Source organism: Bacillus rossius, chromosome 18 (assembly GCF_032445375.1).
Source record: "Bacillus rossius redtenbacheri isolate Brsri chromosome 18, Brsri_v3, whole genome shotgun sequence".
Lineage (NCBI taxonomy): Eukaryota > Metazoa > Arthropoda > Insecta > Phasmatodea > Bacillidae > Bacillus > Bacillus rossius.
The window spans coordinates 13,566,946-13,583,558 of NC_086345.1; the positions used below are offsets into that span (position 1 = coordinate 13,566,946).

Genomic DNA, 16,613 nt, shown 5'->3' on the forward strand with positions numbered 1-16,613 from the left:
TATCTGCTGGTGCTATATCCACACAAAATTATTAATTTAAACATCAGGAGAAACTATGAAACTACGAAACTAAATATATTATTGGAGGGGACGAAATTGAAGACTTTTATTATTGGGGGGGACGTGTCCCCCCCCGTCCCCCCGGTTGCGACGCCCATGCTTAAAGTTGCATTTGCACACAGTAGTCCGAATACTTTAGGGTAGAAGTTAAAGGAAGTTAGTATAAACAGGATGTCCACATTCTGGGAAGTTGGTGAAAATCAGGGAAAAGTCAGAGGAGTAGGAAATGGTCAGGGAAAGTCACAGAATTTACTTGAAATCCTGGAAAAGTAATGGCAAGGTTCTGTTTGTAATAAAGAAAGTGGAGAGAAAACTGCGTAAAACTAGGAGGAGAGTGGGTGATGGATTATCTTTATTTTTTTTCTCCCAGAAAATTGCAAAATAAGTAAATAATTTTTTTTTAATTTTTTTAGGAAAATTCAAAGAATTTTACAACAGATCGGTGTGTAGACATCCGGGTAAAGAACAGCAAATAATTTCCTTCTAATGCAAATAGGCAAAATTTTAAAAATTACAAATTGAACCAGGAGTGTTATAAAATATTTTTGTATTGGCAATCACTACCACCGAGGACACTTTGTCGTTTAGTGGCACGAGCTTTCGTTTTTTAATTTGTAACGTAAAATATTTGGGATTTCGCCAGTGATTAGCTTGACTAGTTATCATCTCCAGACCTGCCAACATTCAAATTTAAAAAATCATGAGGTCCTCGATAAAAATTTTCAGGCCCATAAATACAGGTTGGATATAAAAAACAACAAATGAGAATCTTTAAATTTAAGTGACATACCTGTACATATGTTACATGGTCTCTGCTTCAAAATTTATTTCAACAAATTATAGGTTGCAGATTTAATTTATTTGAACATAATTTAGCGCTGTCATGTAGTGATCATGCAGGGCCGCAATTAAAAAAGATGTAAAATAACATTCTGCTCGTGTAACACTATTATCACTCTTCACAGCAAAATTAATTTTTTTATTGAAAGCAATACACTTCACGTGTTAGTTGTGTTTTTTTGTAGCGACATGTTTCACAATGTCTCCTCTTCCACTATGCGAGATGGAAAAATCAGCACGGCACACGCTACAAAACGCAAAATTGCTTCCTTTACGTGACTCGAGTATTGATGGAAACTCGTTACTGTAAGCTTTCTTAAAACTTGTTTTGTAACTTTTACAAACGAAATCTTGGGGCCCCGAAAAATCGTGAGGAAACACTATTTTGGCGTGAGGGCGTGAGATGGACCTTAAAATCGCGAGCCTCACACCGAAATCGTGAGAGTTGGCAGGTCTGCATCTCCGTTGTTCCAGGTGTCGTACTCGTCTTTCCCCGGCAGGGGGGAGGCCTACTTGAACGTGATCAACAGCCTCCCCTGCAGAGTCGAGCTCGGCAACCCTTTCAACCACTTCCAGGAGGTCGGTGCCAGCAGCAGCTTCGTGTTCCGCAACATCACCGCGAGCGGGCGGGAGAGTCACGGCGTGATGGTGGCCGCCACCAGGGCGTGCGGTGGTCTGACCCTCTCCACCAGCTGGGCCTTCCCTGATGTCCCGGTCGTGGGAGGTCAGGTAAAGTGGGCGCAAGGTCTTTTTCATCAGCGAATTTGTTTCAGTGTTGCCTTGCAACACAGATTTTAAAAAAAGAAAGATACACATGGCCAGTGGCGTAGCCAGGATTTGTGTATGGGGGGTGTAAAGAAGAATGACCCCCCCCTCCCCCCCCGTATTAAACCGGGGGGGTCCTCCCCCGGGAAAATTTGGATTTTACGGTGTAAAATAGTGCTATTATTAGCAGTTTTCGGTATACTTAAATTTAAAATATTGTAATGGTAAAAAATTTTACTAATTTTAATATGAAATTTGTTTGAGAGATGAATAAGAAATTAATTAAAGATTGGGTCCTAAAGGGGTGGGGGCGTTTGAACCCCTAAAACAGCCCCCCCCCTGGCTACGCCCCTGTACACGGCCACCACACGTGTTAAGCCAATTCTACAATGGCACGTAAACGTAGATGGATTTGCCGGAATGTTTCGCTTGGGCGTCTCTGCTGCTTCCACACCGTCGTTACATACGGCGCTTGAAATGTTTTTTTCTTTTTCACTTTGCATTCGGAACACCAGGACCTCTCCGGCTGCCTAATCAAACTCGGGTGAAGTTTTTTTATCTTGTCTTCGTGCGCAGAGTTGTAGCCTGCTGGGACTTGAGATCCCGGGAGGTTGCACATGTTATCGCGAAAGCATCTGCTACAGTGTTGTCACGGAGCGGCCAGCGACGAGGGAAAGGCCACCCAGTCGCTGAAGGGACGCGATGCAGGTAGTTCCCGCCCCTCTGCGGCGATCCGAGTATCGCGGTTTGTTCGTCCACCTCCCTCGAGGGTTCCGCACGTTCCCAGAGCCCCTGTCTGCGTGAAGCGGCGTAACTAGTACTCCATTGTTCTGGGATCTTCTAGTGCTGCGTCGGGGGATTCTGACGACGCGACACTTCAAAGGGCTGCGAGGCCTTTCCAGGGCGGGGTGGACAGGTACTCCAACTGGGCGGATGACCCGCGAGAGCATGGAAGCGAAGAGAGTGACTCCTCGGGCAGCGATGAGCGACTGTCTTCGCGTGCGAGGATCGAATCATCGAGGACTGGTGCATCGGGGGACAGTGTCGCGGCGCGGACGATTGAGTAGTTTGAGGCAGTGCGTCGGGACCAGGCCCGGCGCGTCCATGATGTAAAGAAGGCGAACCAGGCAACCGCCCAGGGTGCCAAGTAGCTGGGGGCGGCGCAGCACGACACACAACAGCTCATATAATATGTTTAACGATTATTGAAACTAGATGAAAATTGATTTTTGTAACAGTTTGGAATGTTTATATTTATATAAGTAATTAAAGTCCACGGTGACCTGTTTATGATTTGTATTAAGTAAAAAAAAAACACAAGCCTGCTTACATTTGATTTGTTGACAAAATCTTAGGCTTACGTGATGTATTTTGAGGCAAGGAAAACTTTTTTTTGGGGTGTCCGGCTGGGGGTTGGGGGGGGGGGGGGCATTAAGGTTTTTCGCCTAGGGCGCCAATTTACCTTGCACTGGCCCTGGTCGGGACAGAGGTGCGCGGTAAGAGACGACCAGTAGATTGAGCCACTGTCGAGCTAAGCTCCAGCGGGGAGAGTGAATAGTGTACTCAAGAAAGTGATAACATGTAGACAGACAAATTGTTGTAATTTAATTAATAGTGTGAATATTAGCTGACCAATAAAACTGTATTTAATTAATTGGACTATCATTCCGTAACTGTATTCCTACACATGTAAGAATATAATGGAAATAATAAGGGCGTCTACTGGATAATAGTCACTAAATTATCAGAACACGAAAGTCACAAATCTTATATAAAAATACAAACATCTCTAAATTCTTTCATAGTTCAATTTGAATTACTCACTCAAAATTTTCTTATTATTAAAAAAAAAAATGTTATACATTAGTTCTGATTGAATCACATACGTTACCGGAATAATTTCATCGAAAGTTTGATGTTTTATTTGGAAAACAAAAAAATTTGTGAGAAATGCATTGTTATTATTTTTTTCTTTAAGGTTTCAACGCTTGTGATAACGGAAGAAGACGGAAAGCTGTCGACTCACATAATGGGACCAGACGTCTTGCACAAATGTGCCGGCAGAGATCCTAGGCTCAGGTGATTGAAGTCTTGATGTTAATGCTGTCCAGCGAACCAATGCAACGCAGCCAGAAACTGGACCAAAAAATACGACGATTTGAGAACTTATCATTTCACGGTATATTTTGACAGCCATGTCAACATTTGATACAGTATGAAATTGTGTTCCAGTTTTAACTCTATTTAAATTTTGTTTTAAAAATTATATAAAAATTGTGATTAATTTTTTGTAATAGATTTAGCTAATACATACAAACCTCATTATCCAAAAAATGACAAAATTCTAGTTTCTTCAGGTTTGTATTGCTGAGGTTCGACTGTACCATTGGTTTGAGGTCGTCTAGATAGCATGTAGAAGACCTGCCACAATCATACATTCACATATGTCTGATGCATCAGAGCTGATGGCGGAGATGCAGATACAATGCATTTGATTGGTCCACGTGAGCTGCGACGTCAGGTGCTGATGGGTGCCGCCGCGTGGAGCTGATCTGTGTCCAATCAGGGCTGACGAACTTGTACTGCATCTGCATCTGACCTCATCAACAATATGTTGAAGAATGGCCAGATGCTTCCAGTACATTCTTGCCTCTCCTCCCTGCCTTCCCCTCCCTTCCTTGCCTCTCCCCCTTTCTTCCTTTCCCCTTTCCTTCCCTCCTTCCTCCTCCTCCACCGACCTTCCAGATTGTTCCGGCCTTCTAAACCTTCCTTACCACCCCCTCCCTACCCTCCTTTCTTCCCCTCTACCAGACTTAAAAATGGCATGGAAATAATGTTTCCCAACACATATTTTAATGTTTTAGGTTTGCGTCATCTACCATTGGGCACAATTTTGTTTTATTTTTATATTAAGTTGCTTTTAAACAGAAATACGAAGTGCTGGAATAGAAAAAAAAAATTAAAACATAAGTTCACAGGGAAATAAAAACATGTTTGGCAAAAATGTATAAATTATCTGTTAAATCTTCAATAAATGTATCAAAATTACAACAATTCACATTTCAATTGATATCCATCTTGTGTAAAGCTAATGAGTAAAGCACTTGTAGCAATCTTATGTACTGCCGTCTATGTACTATTATCAATCTACAGATTGATGAGACACGGGAAGTATTTAAGGTGGGACAAGTGAAACATGGATAACTCAAGGTAACAGTCTGAAAATATAGTATGTGGGGAACCTGTAAATTGCTTGGAATCAATAAATAGAGCCACGGAAATTTCGCGGATTCATTTAGTCGCAAGTTAGAATGCAAACCTCCACACTGTCGCACTGTGTTCATGATTGGACCGCAGTTATCTGGACACGCCCCTCTATGACCGTGAGCCAACGATGTCCAACTAGGAGAGAAGTAAGCGAATCAGGTAGTGCCAAATAACAAGGATAAAAATGTTCTTTGCCAAGAAATCAACCAATGAGAAAGTAAACATGGGTCGAGCACACCTAGAACTTTGAATTCTATCCTGAGGCCAGAGGAATCAGCGTAATTTCTGGTACTCTATCAATAACTTGTTAAGTGTGTCCAACTTTGTTGTGTGTGGGTTTGCAGAATGGTGTTCCTGAACCTGGCTGAAGACAGTTCCGTGGCGGTTGAACTGACGAATGCCATATCTTCACGTTCTGAGCGGTCGGCTCCTGGCGAAAGACACAGCAGCACACAGTTCGTAATGCTGGATGCCGGAAGGTGGGTAGCATTGTACTCCGTGCACCCTTCGAGTGTGGTGTGAGCTAATTAATGCACTTCCATAAAAAATTGGTTGTTTGTAAAGTCGGTTTACGGACGATCGTTTAACGTGACAATGTCGTAACAAAACATTGATGAAATTATTGCATACTTTTATGAATGAAATTGAATCATTTTTATTGAATCATCACTATTTTGTATGGATACAAAGAAGGGGTGAAATGAAAAACCTACAATTTAATTGATAAATTTACTTTTATTTGCAATCATTAATTTAAATATGTTTATTACTTTAACGAAGAGATTAATTCAACTATAACTTTTATACGTGTTTGCTATTTAACTGCTTCCAATCTGTGTTATTCTGTTAAGGATAGGACGATGATGGGAAAAGTAGGAAATGAATGGGAGTGTTTCAAGTTTAATGTGCCTCGAAAAAGTCAAATCGATGATTGTTCCAATCGAGTGGAAGAGAGATAGATGCGGTGCAAGCGTACAATGAGCGTAACGGGACAATGAGTAAGCCTTTTTTGTGCGTGCAGCTGGCGTTCATCGATTTATTAGACGTCACGTCAAAAAAAAAAAACAATGGGTGGGGCTGTTATTTCATTCCAGAGTTGGCCCGGCTCGGCAACCCGGAATAATAACAAATGCAAGTGAGAACACTATTAAAGTTTCGTTTGTATTTAAAAAAAAATATATATTCTTGTTACAAGTTACATTTTTTCTTACAAACTGCCACCGGTTATGGTCGCACATTGGGCCGACCGAACGGCAAAGACCACTACTGACCGACTGCTACTGGATTACTGCACACGCACCACGCAGTGAACAAAACGAAGGGAGGCAACCCCGTGGGTCAACTGACCAATCACATTATTTCCTGAAAAATACTGGCATGGGGGGAGACACATCACGCCACCTCAAGGTTCGCCCTCATTGGTTGGCGAGACAGCGCCCAGCGAAAGTTCCAGTTTCTTTCTGCGCAGTTACACGTCCACGTGCCGGGATTTTCCGACGACGCACCATCTCGAGGTGTGACGAATGACCGGCTGGCGACAGTGTGTCGCGCCCATGTCCTACTTTTTCACTCCTTCTAGTATGTTCACGATAATTGCCATCCAAATAAACATACTATGCTTTAAAATATATATATAAAAAAATTGGTTGTCTGTAAAGTTGGTTTACGGACGATAGTTTAACGTGACAACGTAATAACAAAACATTGATAAAATGATTGCATAATTTTTATGAATAAAATTGAATAATTTTTATTGAATTATCACTATTTTGTATGGATACAAAGAAGGAGTGAGATGCACTCAATAATTCAAATATGTTTATTACTTTAACGAAGAGATTATTTTAACTATAACTTTTATACATGTGTGCTATTTAACTTCTTCCAATCTGTGTTATTCTGTTAAGGATAGGACAATGATAGGAAAAGAAGGAAACGAATGGGAGTGTTTCAAGTTTAATGTGCCTCGATAAAGTCAAATCGATGGTTGTTCCAATCGAGTGGAAGAGATATAGATGGGGCGCAAGCGTACAATGAGCGTAACGAGACACAGCGCAACGGGACACAGCGTAATGGGACAATGTGTTGGCATGACACTTTTTTGTGCGTGTAGCCGTCGTTCATCAATTTATTAGACGTTGGTTGTCAAAATGTAAATAATACACATGTTAATTTTATATTTTAAAATAAATTATAAAACAATACTAAACATAACTTAAATTAATGGTAATCACCAACAGAATATTGAAAATAAAAATTATTATAAAAATATTCATAAAAACATTGAACCTAAAATAGTCTTATTCAAATGAGAAAAAATAGTAGGGGGCGGGAATCCTGCAATGTTACACTGTGTCGAGACCCATGGACGTTGGTTTTAACGTGAAGCGTCTGTGTCAGTTGCGAGCGCCGACCCCGCGAGAACTTCTACTGCTGTTGTTACCTGCACCAGTCGATGTATCGAGTGGAGACAGAGTACCCGCACATCTGTCGAAGTCGAAGTGGAAATTGAGTTTGTGGAACAGACATTCAAAGAGTTAATTGTTTCAACACCATAGTTTTTTTCATTCATTTCATTGTTTCATTTCTAGCCCTTGAGACCTTGATTCGGAATTGAGGGGTACATTTGAAGTACCCTCTGGGTTTCGAATTCAAGATTCGAATTTGAGAATTTTGGGCCTTAACCCTTCACTGCAATAAACTCAAAATAAACCAAACCTGGACGTCACCCTAATCTCTGTACATCAACAAACATAGTGTATCACAGCACTGAGTAAACAAAAAAAAAAAATACGTTCACATTAAGACAACCGAAACCAGTGGTAAAACGATGTGCACACAGTCCCTGAAGCTTAGTGGCAATGCTGTTGTATGTACTGTACACTACTGGAACAAACAACTCATGAACAAACAGCTCGTACCATTGCAAACAAAGCAATAAATCAAGCGGCTACTTCCGTCTCGCTGTTGCAAGGACTGCTGTAGTTATCTGGCCCTTAATTCTGGTTTACAGCATGCAGTAGGTTTAGAAAAAAATCACGGACATAAATAATTTTTGCTTGAAAACATTTTAATGTCCAAAGATGACACTAAGGATGTACTTAAAGGCCGGTTATCTATACCTATAAAATAGTACTGTGGCTGACATACAGACAACGCACAGCCTAAACTGATGGACCTCAGAGATTCGAACTTAGAAGAAAACGATTGCACTTAGAAAGGACTTTACGAAAATCAGCCTCCCAAGGAGGTTTACGGGGGCATTAGAAATCAAAATTTATCATTTTTTCAATGCTATTTTAGTTGTTGCTGCTTTTTTCGTCTCCATGCCAATAGCTATTGCATTGTTGATGCATTTTGCGTCTCCTGGCAGCATTTATTACATGTTAATACTTTATTTACTTTCAGATCTTAATCAGCTACAAAGGGGGGTAGTAGGGGCGTTAATTATCAAAATTTCAGATATTTTAAGTATATTATGTCCTACAGTCTTGAAACTCGGCAAGGATGTTCTTTATGTTACATAGTCATCAACTGAGAACAAGGTTTTCTGAAAATTAACTCCCAAAGGGGTTTAGCCTGGGCAATGCTGGTTAATTCTGCTGGTTGTAAATAAGACACAGTTAGAAAGCTTGTTAGAGTTTGTATGAATGCATAGTTTTGGCATTTTCTTAATCAATTGTGGCGTTATGTTTTCAGTTTACACTGCTTAATAGTCATAAAATATTGCTTTAATGGCGTAGTAATAAATTATTTAGAACTATGTAAGGTAGGGATATGCTGCAGTGATGTTCGTATGCAACCACTTAAGTTTTGATGGTATCGGCCACAGGGACTAGCATTTCGCACACCCAGGAAATCATTTGTTAGCTTTCGATCGCCGGTGATTATTTCCCATGTTTTAGGTATATTTACGAAGCCAAACTGCTGGGAGACAAGAACTACACAGACATCGGCTCACTGGCCCTGCAAGTAGGTGAAGTGTACACGCTGATACTTCAAGAGTCCAACTCTACAATAGTGAGTGCGTCCACTTGTCATGTGTGGACAGGATGTCCAATATCGAGAAAAACCTTGTATCCTTAAGGAATTTTATATTTATAATAACATTATGGAATAGTCACTGTAATTTGTATTAGGTATATCAAGAGATTTAAATGAATTAATAAGAATAAGACTAATACTGTATCACTTAACTATTAAATGTGTCATGCCTATAGAAATCGGGTTTAGTTTTTGTAACCACATTTACCCCGAAAATGGTGCGACTCTTAATTGCAACGTGACCCCAAACGTTTTTTTATTATGAATTTATGAAAAAAGGTTTTATGGATAGAAAATCACAGTATGTATATAGCACATGATTATTGTTGAAATTATTAAATTAAATTCCATATATACTAGACACTTTCTGGTGCCACTTTAATTAGTAATGTGATTTACATTATTTATTGTGAAACACCAAGCCACGGTTAGAAAAAAAAATTGGTTGTCTGTAAAGTCGGTTTACGGACGATAGTTTAACGTGACAACGTCATAACAAAACAGTGATGAAATGATTGCATACTTTTATGAATAAAATTGAATCATTTTTATTGAATTATCACTATTTTGTATGGATACAAAGAAGGAGTGAAATGAAATCTACAACTTAATTGATAAATTTACTTTTATTTGCACTCATTAATTCAAATATGTTTATTACTTTAACGAAGAGATTATTTTAACTATAACTTTTATACATGTTTGCTATTTAACTTCCTCCAATCTGTGTTATTCTGTTAAGGATAGGACGATGATAGGAAAAGTAGGAAACGAATGGGAGTGTTTCAAGTTTAATGTGCCTCGAAAAAGTCAAATCGATGGTTGTTCCAATCGAGTGGAAGAGAGATAGATTCGGCGCAAGCGTACAATGAGCGTAACGAGACACAGTGTAACGGGACAATGTGCGTAATGGGACACTTTTTCGTGCTTGCAGCTGGCGTTCATTGATTTATTAGACGTCACATCAAAAAAAAGTGTTTTATGACTAGTTTAAAAAGGGCAGATGTTGTGGTCCGTCTGGGAGTGTGGAAAAGGAGTGGTAGAGGTTGCCTTGACCAGCAGCTACAGTGAAGAAAAGCAGAAATAAACCTGTCACAAACTCCATTTTGGCACCCTTCATCTTGCATCGCTCATCTGTCACGCCTGTGCAGAGATTCGGGGAAAGCCCGGACTAAAGTGGCATAAGTAGCACATTTAAGAGCAGAGCCTGTAGATTTTCAACTAAGCCTTTTCCCAATGGCAATATACAAGCCTGCGATTACAATGCGACCCACACTTTTAGTTTCCACAGTTTTGATAAAAAAAATCATAACATTACATTCAGGTAAATACGAGATTTCAAGCATTTTCGAAGCAAAGTTGTATTTTATGGCATGTGAGCTGAATTAAATTTCTGATGGTGCCTCAGCCTGCTTCGCGCATAGTTGCGAGGAATTCTGTTTCCGTTTCTAACAATTTCGTCACGACATCGAAAAATCCTCAAGTACAACGCGAATCAATCGAAGCTCTTTTTTTTTATATATATATTCTATTCAACTTCGCCAGGAAATTTGCTGATCGTTTTTATTTGCAGCTTCGGTTGTGATGTAAAGCTTCATATCTCATGTGAAGCTTTGCATTTGTTGCAAAGCCTTTAAAACATTGGAAGCCTAAGTTTCACCCATGAATTTTTTTTTGTTTTGTGGATGTTTTTCTTGAATAAAGTTGTTGGATACTTTGCTGCTAGGGGGGTGGGAGCAGTAGCGGATCCAGAAGCCCCCTCCAAAAGCATCTGGGTCCACTATTGTTTTAGTGTTTGCCTTGATAAAGCCCAGCCTCAGCTGGGTCAAGCCCCTCCCAAACCAAAATCCTGGATCCGCCATTGGGTGGGAGGATGGTTGGTTAGCTATGTTTTAAGCAAGTACGTGGGAGCTACTGTGTCTAGGGGGCAACAGACTCGGTGGAGACTCTACTCTCAAGGTGTGAAGTCACACGTGTGGGGACGTGACTCATTCCCCCCCCCTCCCCTATACCCTTACAAGACTACCAGAACCTGGCCCACTATCGGCATCAAGGCACACTGTGCTGGGTGCTCTCACGGGCACTTACGGCTTCCTACATGCCGCTAGATAGACACACACGAACATACGTGATTAGATGAACATGAACAACACAAGGTGTACAAAACCGATATTTATTACACTGCGCTCGGTAACAGATCTCCTCACACACGAGTGATAATTACGAAAAGTAAACTGCGAAATGCCTCGCTACACAATCGGCTTGCAGGCTGGACGAAAGGTTCGGCGTTTGTAATGGATTTCCGCCGAGCGGATTTAAACGTAGCTAACCAAGGAGCCGCACCTCCGTGGTAGCCTCCGAGGATATCAGCAAAACGATGTGGGGTCAGCGAGCACAGAAGATGAAGTCCCTCACCTCCGGTGGCCATGCAAAGTAACTGCAGAGAGACACGGCCGCCTAAGTGGTTCGTCACTCGCTCACAATGTTTTTTTTTTTTTTTGTGAATGAGTCCAACATGGTGCAGGCCTATCTGTTGAAGGCAAAGAATTTTAAATGCTGACTCTAATATCCAATTATTCGTGAATTCAAATATTCTTTTTTTGACGTGACGTCTAATAAATCGATGAACGGCGGCTGCACGCACGAAAAAGTGTCCCGTTACGCACATTGTCCCGTTACGCTGTGTCCCGTTAAGCTCATTGTACGCTTGCGCCGCATCTATCTCTCTTCCACTCAATTGGAACAACCCTCGATTTGACTTTTTCGAGGCACATTGAACTTGAAACACTCCCATTCATTTCCTACTTTTCCCTATCATCGTCCTATCCTTAACAGAATAGCACAGATTGTAAGAAGTTAAATAGCAAACATGTATGGAAGTTATAGTTAAAATAATCTCTTTGTTAAAGTAATAAACTATATTTGAATTAACGAGAGCAAATAAAAGTAAATTTATCAATTTAATTGTAGATTCCATTTCAGTCCTTCTTTGTATCCATACAAAATAGTGATAATTCAATTAAGAATGATTCAATTTTATTCATAAAAGTATGCAATCATTTCATCAATGTTTTGTTGTGACGTTGTCGCGTTAAACTATCGTCCGTAAACCGACTTTACAGACAACCAATTTTTTTTTTGTATGCTAGCGCATCCTTTACGAATGTGTGTGCTTGCAGATGGTGGATTTGTACGACTTGTCCCCCCTCAACCCGCCCAGCGTCCTGTGGCTGCTGCCGCAGTACATCCTGATATCCGTGGCCGAGGTGGTGTTTGTGTCCGCAGGGGTGGAGTTCATCACGACCCAGGTCTGGTCTTGCTTCGTTTTTGATTGCACAAGAGGGTACGAACAGGGGCGCAACAACGGGGGGGGGGGGGGGCAAGGGATTTTGCCCCCCCCCCCCTCTGAAACCTTCAAGTGGGGGCAAACGGGGGGCAAAGAAAGTGCGGTGTATTCAATTTTTTAGATAGTAAAAACTGCTTAAATAGCACCATTTTCCACCTTGAAATACAAATTTTCTCGGGGGAGGACCCCCGGAGCCCCCGCTTCAATAGGGGGGGGATCGATGATTCTTTATAAAAAGGTATATTGCCCCCCCCCCTTTTGGAAATTTAGTTGTTGCGCCCCTGCACAATAGGGTACGAACCATGCCATGTTTCAACCCTCATGGTCTACAGGGCCGTCTAGAGAAACTAAAGATCCCGGGGGGCAAATCAATTTTTATTTGAGCCCCCTCCAAATTACGTGACACTAGTTACGACTTTTCAAATTCCACAATTTTTTTTTAAAAAAAAGGCTAAATAATCTAAATTTACCGCTGTCATAACTGTAAACAAGATGTGGGGGGAACGCATAAATTGTGAAGTTCCGATTGAATTCTTTTGCAAATACTATCATGTTAAAAACAAATTTTTTATTTTTTATTTTTTTATTTTTACAAAATCAACTTGACCTGCCATTGGAGTTGCTATGCTTCTGGGTTGTAGCAACACAGAAGGCGAAGATATCACCGACGTTTCAGTCACCGTCATCAGGGAGCAGTTACCGACTGATGTTATTGCAAGTTCCCCTGCCCTTTTAATACTCTCGCCTGAGAGGAAAGTGTTTCCTGATTGGCTGTAGCTGTGGGCTGTTTAGTGTTCTATTATCTTAAGATTTTTTTAATGAATCATTATCTATTTTTTGTATTAATTTCTAAGGGGTAAAAAGTATCTTCTTACAGTGGTTTAAATTCGTAGTTTACTCCTCCATTTCACGTAAAAATTTTCTTTGTCGACAAGACACTTTAAGGTTTTGACTTCGAAAACCAAACATAGTAACTGAATTTTTATTTATATTTATTTTGAAAAATAAAATTACAATTGGGTTGTGGACTGGGTTCTATCAACTGGGGTTTTACTGGGGAAAAAACACCACAACCCAATACCCGTGGATCAGGTACACGGCTGCCAACCCTGGTAGGACGTGGGTTGGCATCCCTGTCTCGTCATCCTGGCTTGGGTTTTCCTGAGGTCTGTCGATGAACGTTCACACAGCTCCATGCTACAGGCCACGGTTGACTACTTTACCCCCCCCCCCCCCCTCCACCACAAGTTTCCCCCGACAGGGTTCGTACGCCTCCTTAGCATCTTTTAAAAAACTCCTTAATTTGTATCCGACTGAATAAGGGCCCTTAAAAGTCCGCAAATTTCACTAACAATCCTTAAAAACTCCTTAATGAAGACTTGGCAGCAAGCAACGCTTCGCTCATGCACAGTACAATAATTGGCGAAATTCGGGCCACGTGCTAAATTTCACTTACAAAAAAAGGTTTTGAATTAGTTTCTCATGTTTGTCATCTCACGTTTAAACTAAAAGGGCTTGTGTTTTGTCTGTCTTAATTCGAACTCATTAAGTCAATGTAACTAGTGATCAAATTAAACTTTAAGGCTACAAATTTCAGATAGACACTATGCTTGGTTTAGATGTGTGTTTGACATAATTCTGGACAGAGCTGACTTGCAAAGAATTTATTTTTGTGCATTAATTATTTAATACTAGCTAATGCCCGGAATGCATTGCAATGCCCAGTCAATTTTTTTGTGTGATTTGTTTGAAGTAGATACACATATTCAATGCATATATCTATCTCTCTATGTATATCTACATTTCTTTATATCTTTACCTCTCTCTATCTCTCTCCTCTATGCAGGTTCCTATATCTATACATCTCTAGCCTATATATGTCACTGTATAGCAGTGTTTTTACATATCTATTTTTTTTATCCATCACATTTATGACATTGGTATATAAAAACTTGTGCAAATTCAAATGCAACGTTGTGTCAAAATTTCAAAGCAATCATTCAATAACTCTCAGATATCTAAGATTTTGAATAAACGGACATTTACATTTTTTATTTATTTATGTAGAGATTGTCGTTTTCTTGAGGGATGTTGCGATACGACATATAGTTTTCTACCTCCTGATAGTGGCGAAGCGCGGCAAAGTCAACGGGTCTTTAGCATGGGCGTCTCTGGCACATAAAGTTTGGGTTGGGGGGAGGGGGTAAGAATAAAAGCAATTTATTCATTTAAATGCTAGTACCTCCGTCGAGTTAAGTATATAAAATTTCTGTTTATTTTTGAAACTATGCTTTGTATGTCATTTTTATTTGACACCTGATATACTACTATATGTCATCAGTGTAAATACATGTATCATATGAACATGAAAATGGTATAAATGAAACTACCGGATGTATGTACTTGAAAATATTGCGGTTGGGAAGGGGGGGGGGAGTTAGTGTCCCCCCCCCACCCCCCATCAGAGACGCCTGTGGTCCTTAGTTTCTGGTTGCACGGGAAAGTGCTCGGACCACGCTCCTGCTAGCTGAGTTTCGGGCGGACCCGTGGCTCGACGAGACAGACGAGATTAATTATTTTTTTTTCTAACCTAACTAAAACTAGCTGTATTTTGGAGGGGTCCGGGTTAGGGAGGGACCTAGGTGCGTCTCAGGCCGAAGCCTATACGCCTAGTCATGCTGGGATTAGCCATGCAGGGAGAGGGTCGCATGCATCATGTGCTAGGAGGGGATTGGCCAGTCATGGCAACGATTGGCGCCATGACTTACTGCCCTCACTCTTAAATCTGGACTGTAACTAGAGATACGAGAGACCAGCGAGCGAGCTGGACTCGGTGTGTCGGTGTGTGTCGGCAGGCGCCGAGGAGCATGGCGACCGTGACGCTGGCGCTGTGGTACCTGACGGTGGCCGTCGGCAACCTGATCATCGTGGCCGTGACCTACTGGGAGCTGACTGCCAGCCAGGCACGTCCCTAGGGCCGGAGTCCCCGAGACCCGCTCTGTTCACTCGTGTACTTGTTTACTGAGGTGAAACTGCTTAGCTGAAGTTTTCGAGCGTTACGAAAAAATTCCGATCGCTTGAGGGGGTAATGGTTAGGCATGGGAGAGGAGGATACGGCAAAATACTTACACACTTGCACACTCGCATACTTGCACACTCGCATACTCGCACACTAGCATACTTGCACACTCGCATACTTGCACACTCGCATACTTGCACACTTGATTACTTGCACACTCACATACTTGCACACTCACATACTTGCACACTCACATACTTGCACACTTGCATACTAGCACACTTGCACACTCACACACTTGCATACTCACACACTTGTAAACTTGCACACTTGCACACTCGCATACTTGCACACTCGCATACTTGCACACTCGCATACTTGCACACTCGAATACTTGCACACTCGCATACTTGCACACTCGCATACTTGCACACTCGCATACTAGCACACTCACATACTTGCACACTTGCATACTAGCACATTATCACACTTCCATACTTGCATTCTCACATACTTTACATTTGCACATTTTCATGCTTGCTTACTTGTATATTCGACCTCAGCCAAAGATAATTATGTTTCCTGTGTATAATGAGCAAGAAGTTTCACTTCTGTCGCACGTGTACTCTACGCACACAATTTAATCTGTTATCTATATACAGGGACATAACTAGAATGGGGTCATACGGGGCTCATGCCCCAGAAGCTGCAGAGTAATTTTTATATACTTCAATATCGTAGTGTTAGAAAAAAATGTTGGAGGGCAGATGAAACTGAATTATTTGTATTGAAAGATACATGCATGTATTTCATCAAATATTTAAAACTGTTATTTTTTGTGTACTACCTATCCAACTTGCAGCATATTAAAAATTAAATGTATGCAAAATATATATATTTATTTACCTTCTTATTTGAATTTAAATAAATAGTTTGAATAGTAGATTTAATACCTATGAGGTGGCAATTTGAGGTATTCTCATAAACAGTTTTGGATTGGTTGGTTTGAAATAAGTGATTGGATGGGCAAGATGTGTTCTTGTCCTGAGTGAAAACTAGTCCTAGTTACGTTCCTGTGTATAAATATATTTATTTTTCATTTATTTGTGTGTTTTAATTAATATATTAACTATTTTTTTATTTATTTTTATTTATTTATTAGTTTGAGTTGGTGCATATCAGCAAATGAGAAGTTTGTAATGAGAGGCACTGAAAAACTAATACACAATCTTACAAAAAATAGACAAGTGTAATTTTAAAAACTACAAATAA

The 16,613-nt window shown here is 40.6% G+C and overlaps 1 protein-coding gene across 1 annotated transcript in view; it reads left to right on the forward strand.

Moving 5' to 3' along the window:
- LOC134541376 (peptide transporter family 1-like) overlaps positions 1 to 16,613 on the forward strand; it is a 39,997-nt gene that overhangs the window by 18,323 nt on the left and 5,061 nt on the right. Inside the window, exons 7-12 of the mRNA XM_063384800.1 lie at positions 1,375 to 1,629; positions 2,484 to 2,581; positions 5,277 to 5,411; positions 8,838 to 8,952; positions 12,156 to 12,284; positions 15,178 to 15,285. Of these exons, the coding sequence (XP_063240870.1) occupies positions 1,375 to 1,629; positions 2,484 to 2,581; positions 5,277 to 5,411; positions 8,838 to 8,952; positions 12,156 to 12,284; positions 15,178 to 15,285 (840 nt within the window). The remainder of the gene's footprint in view (positions 1 to 1,374; positions 1,630 to 2,483; positions 2,582 to 5,276; positions 5,412 to 8,837; positions 8,953 to 12,155; positions 12,285 to 15,177; positions 15,286 to 16,613) is intronic.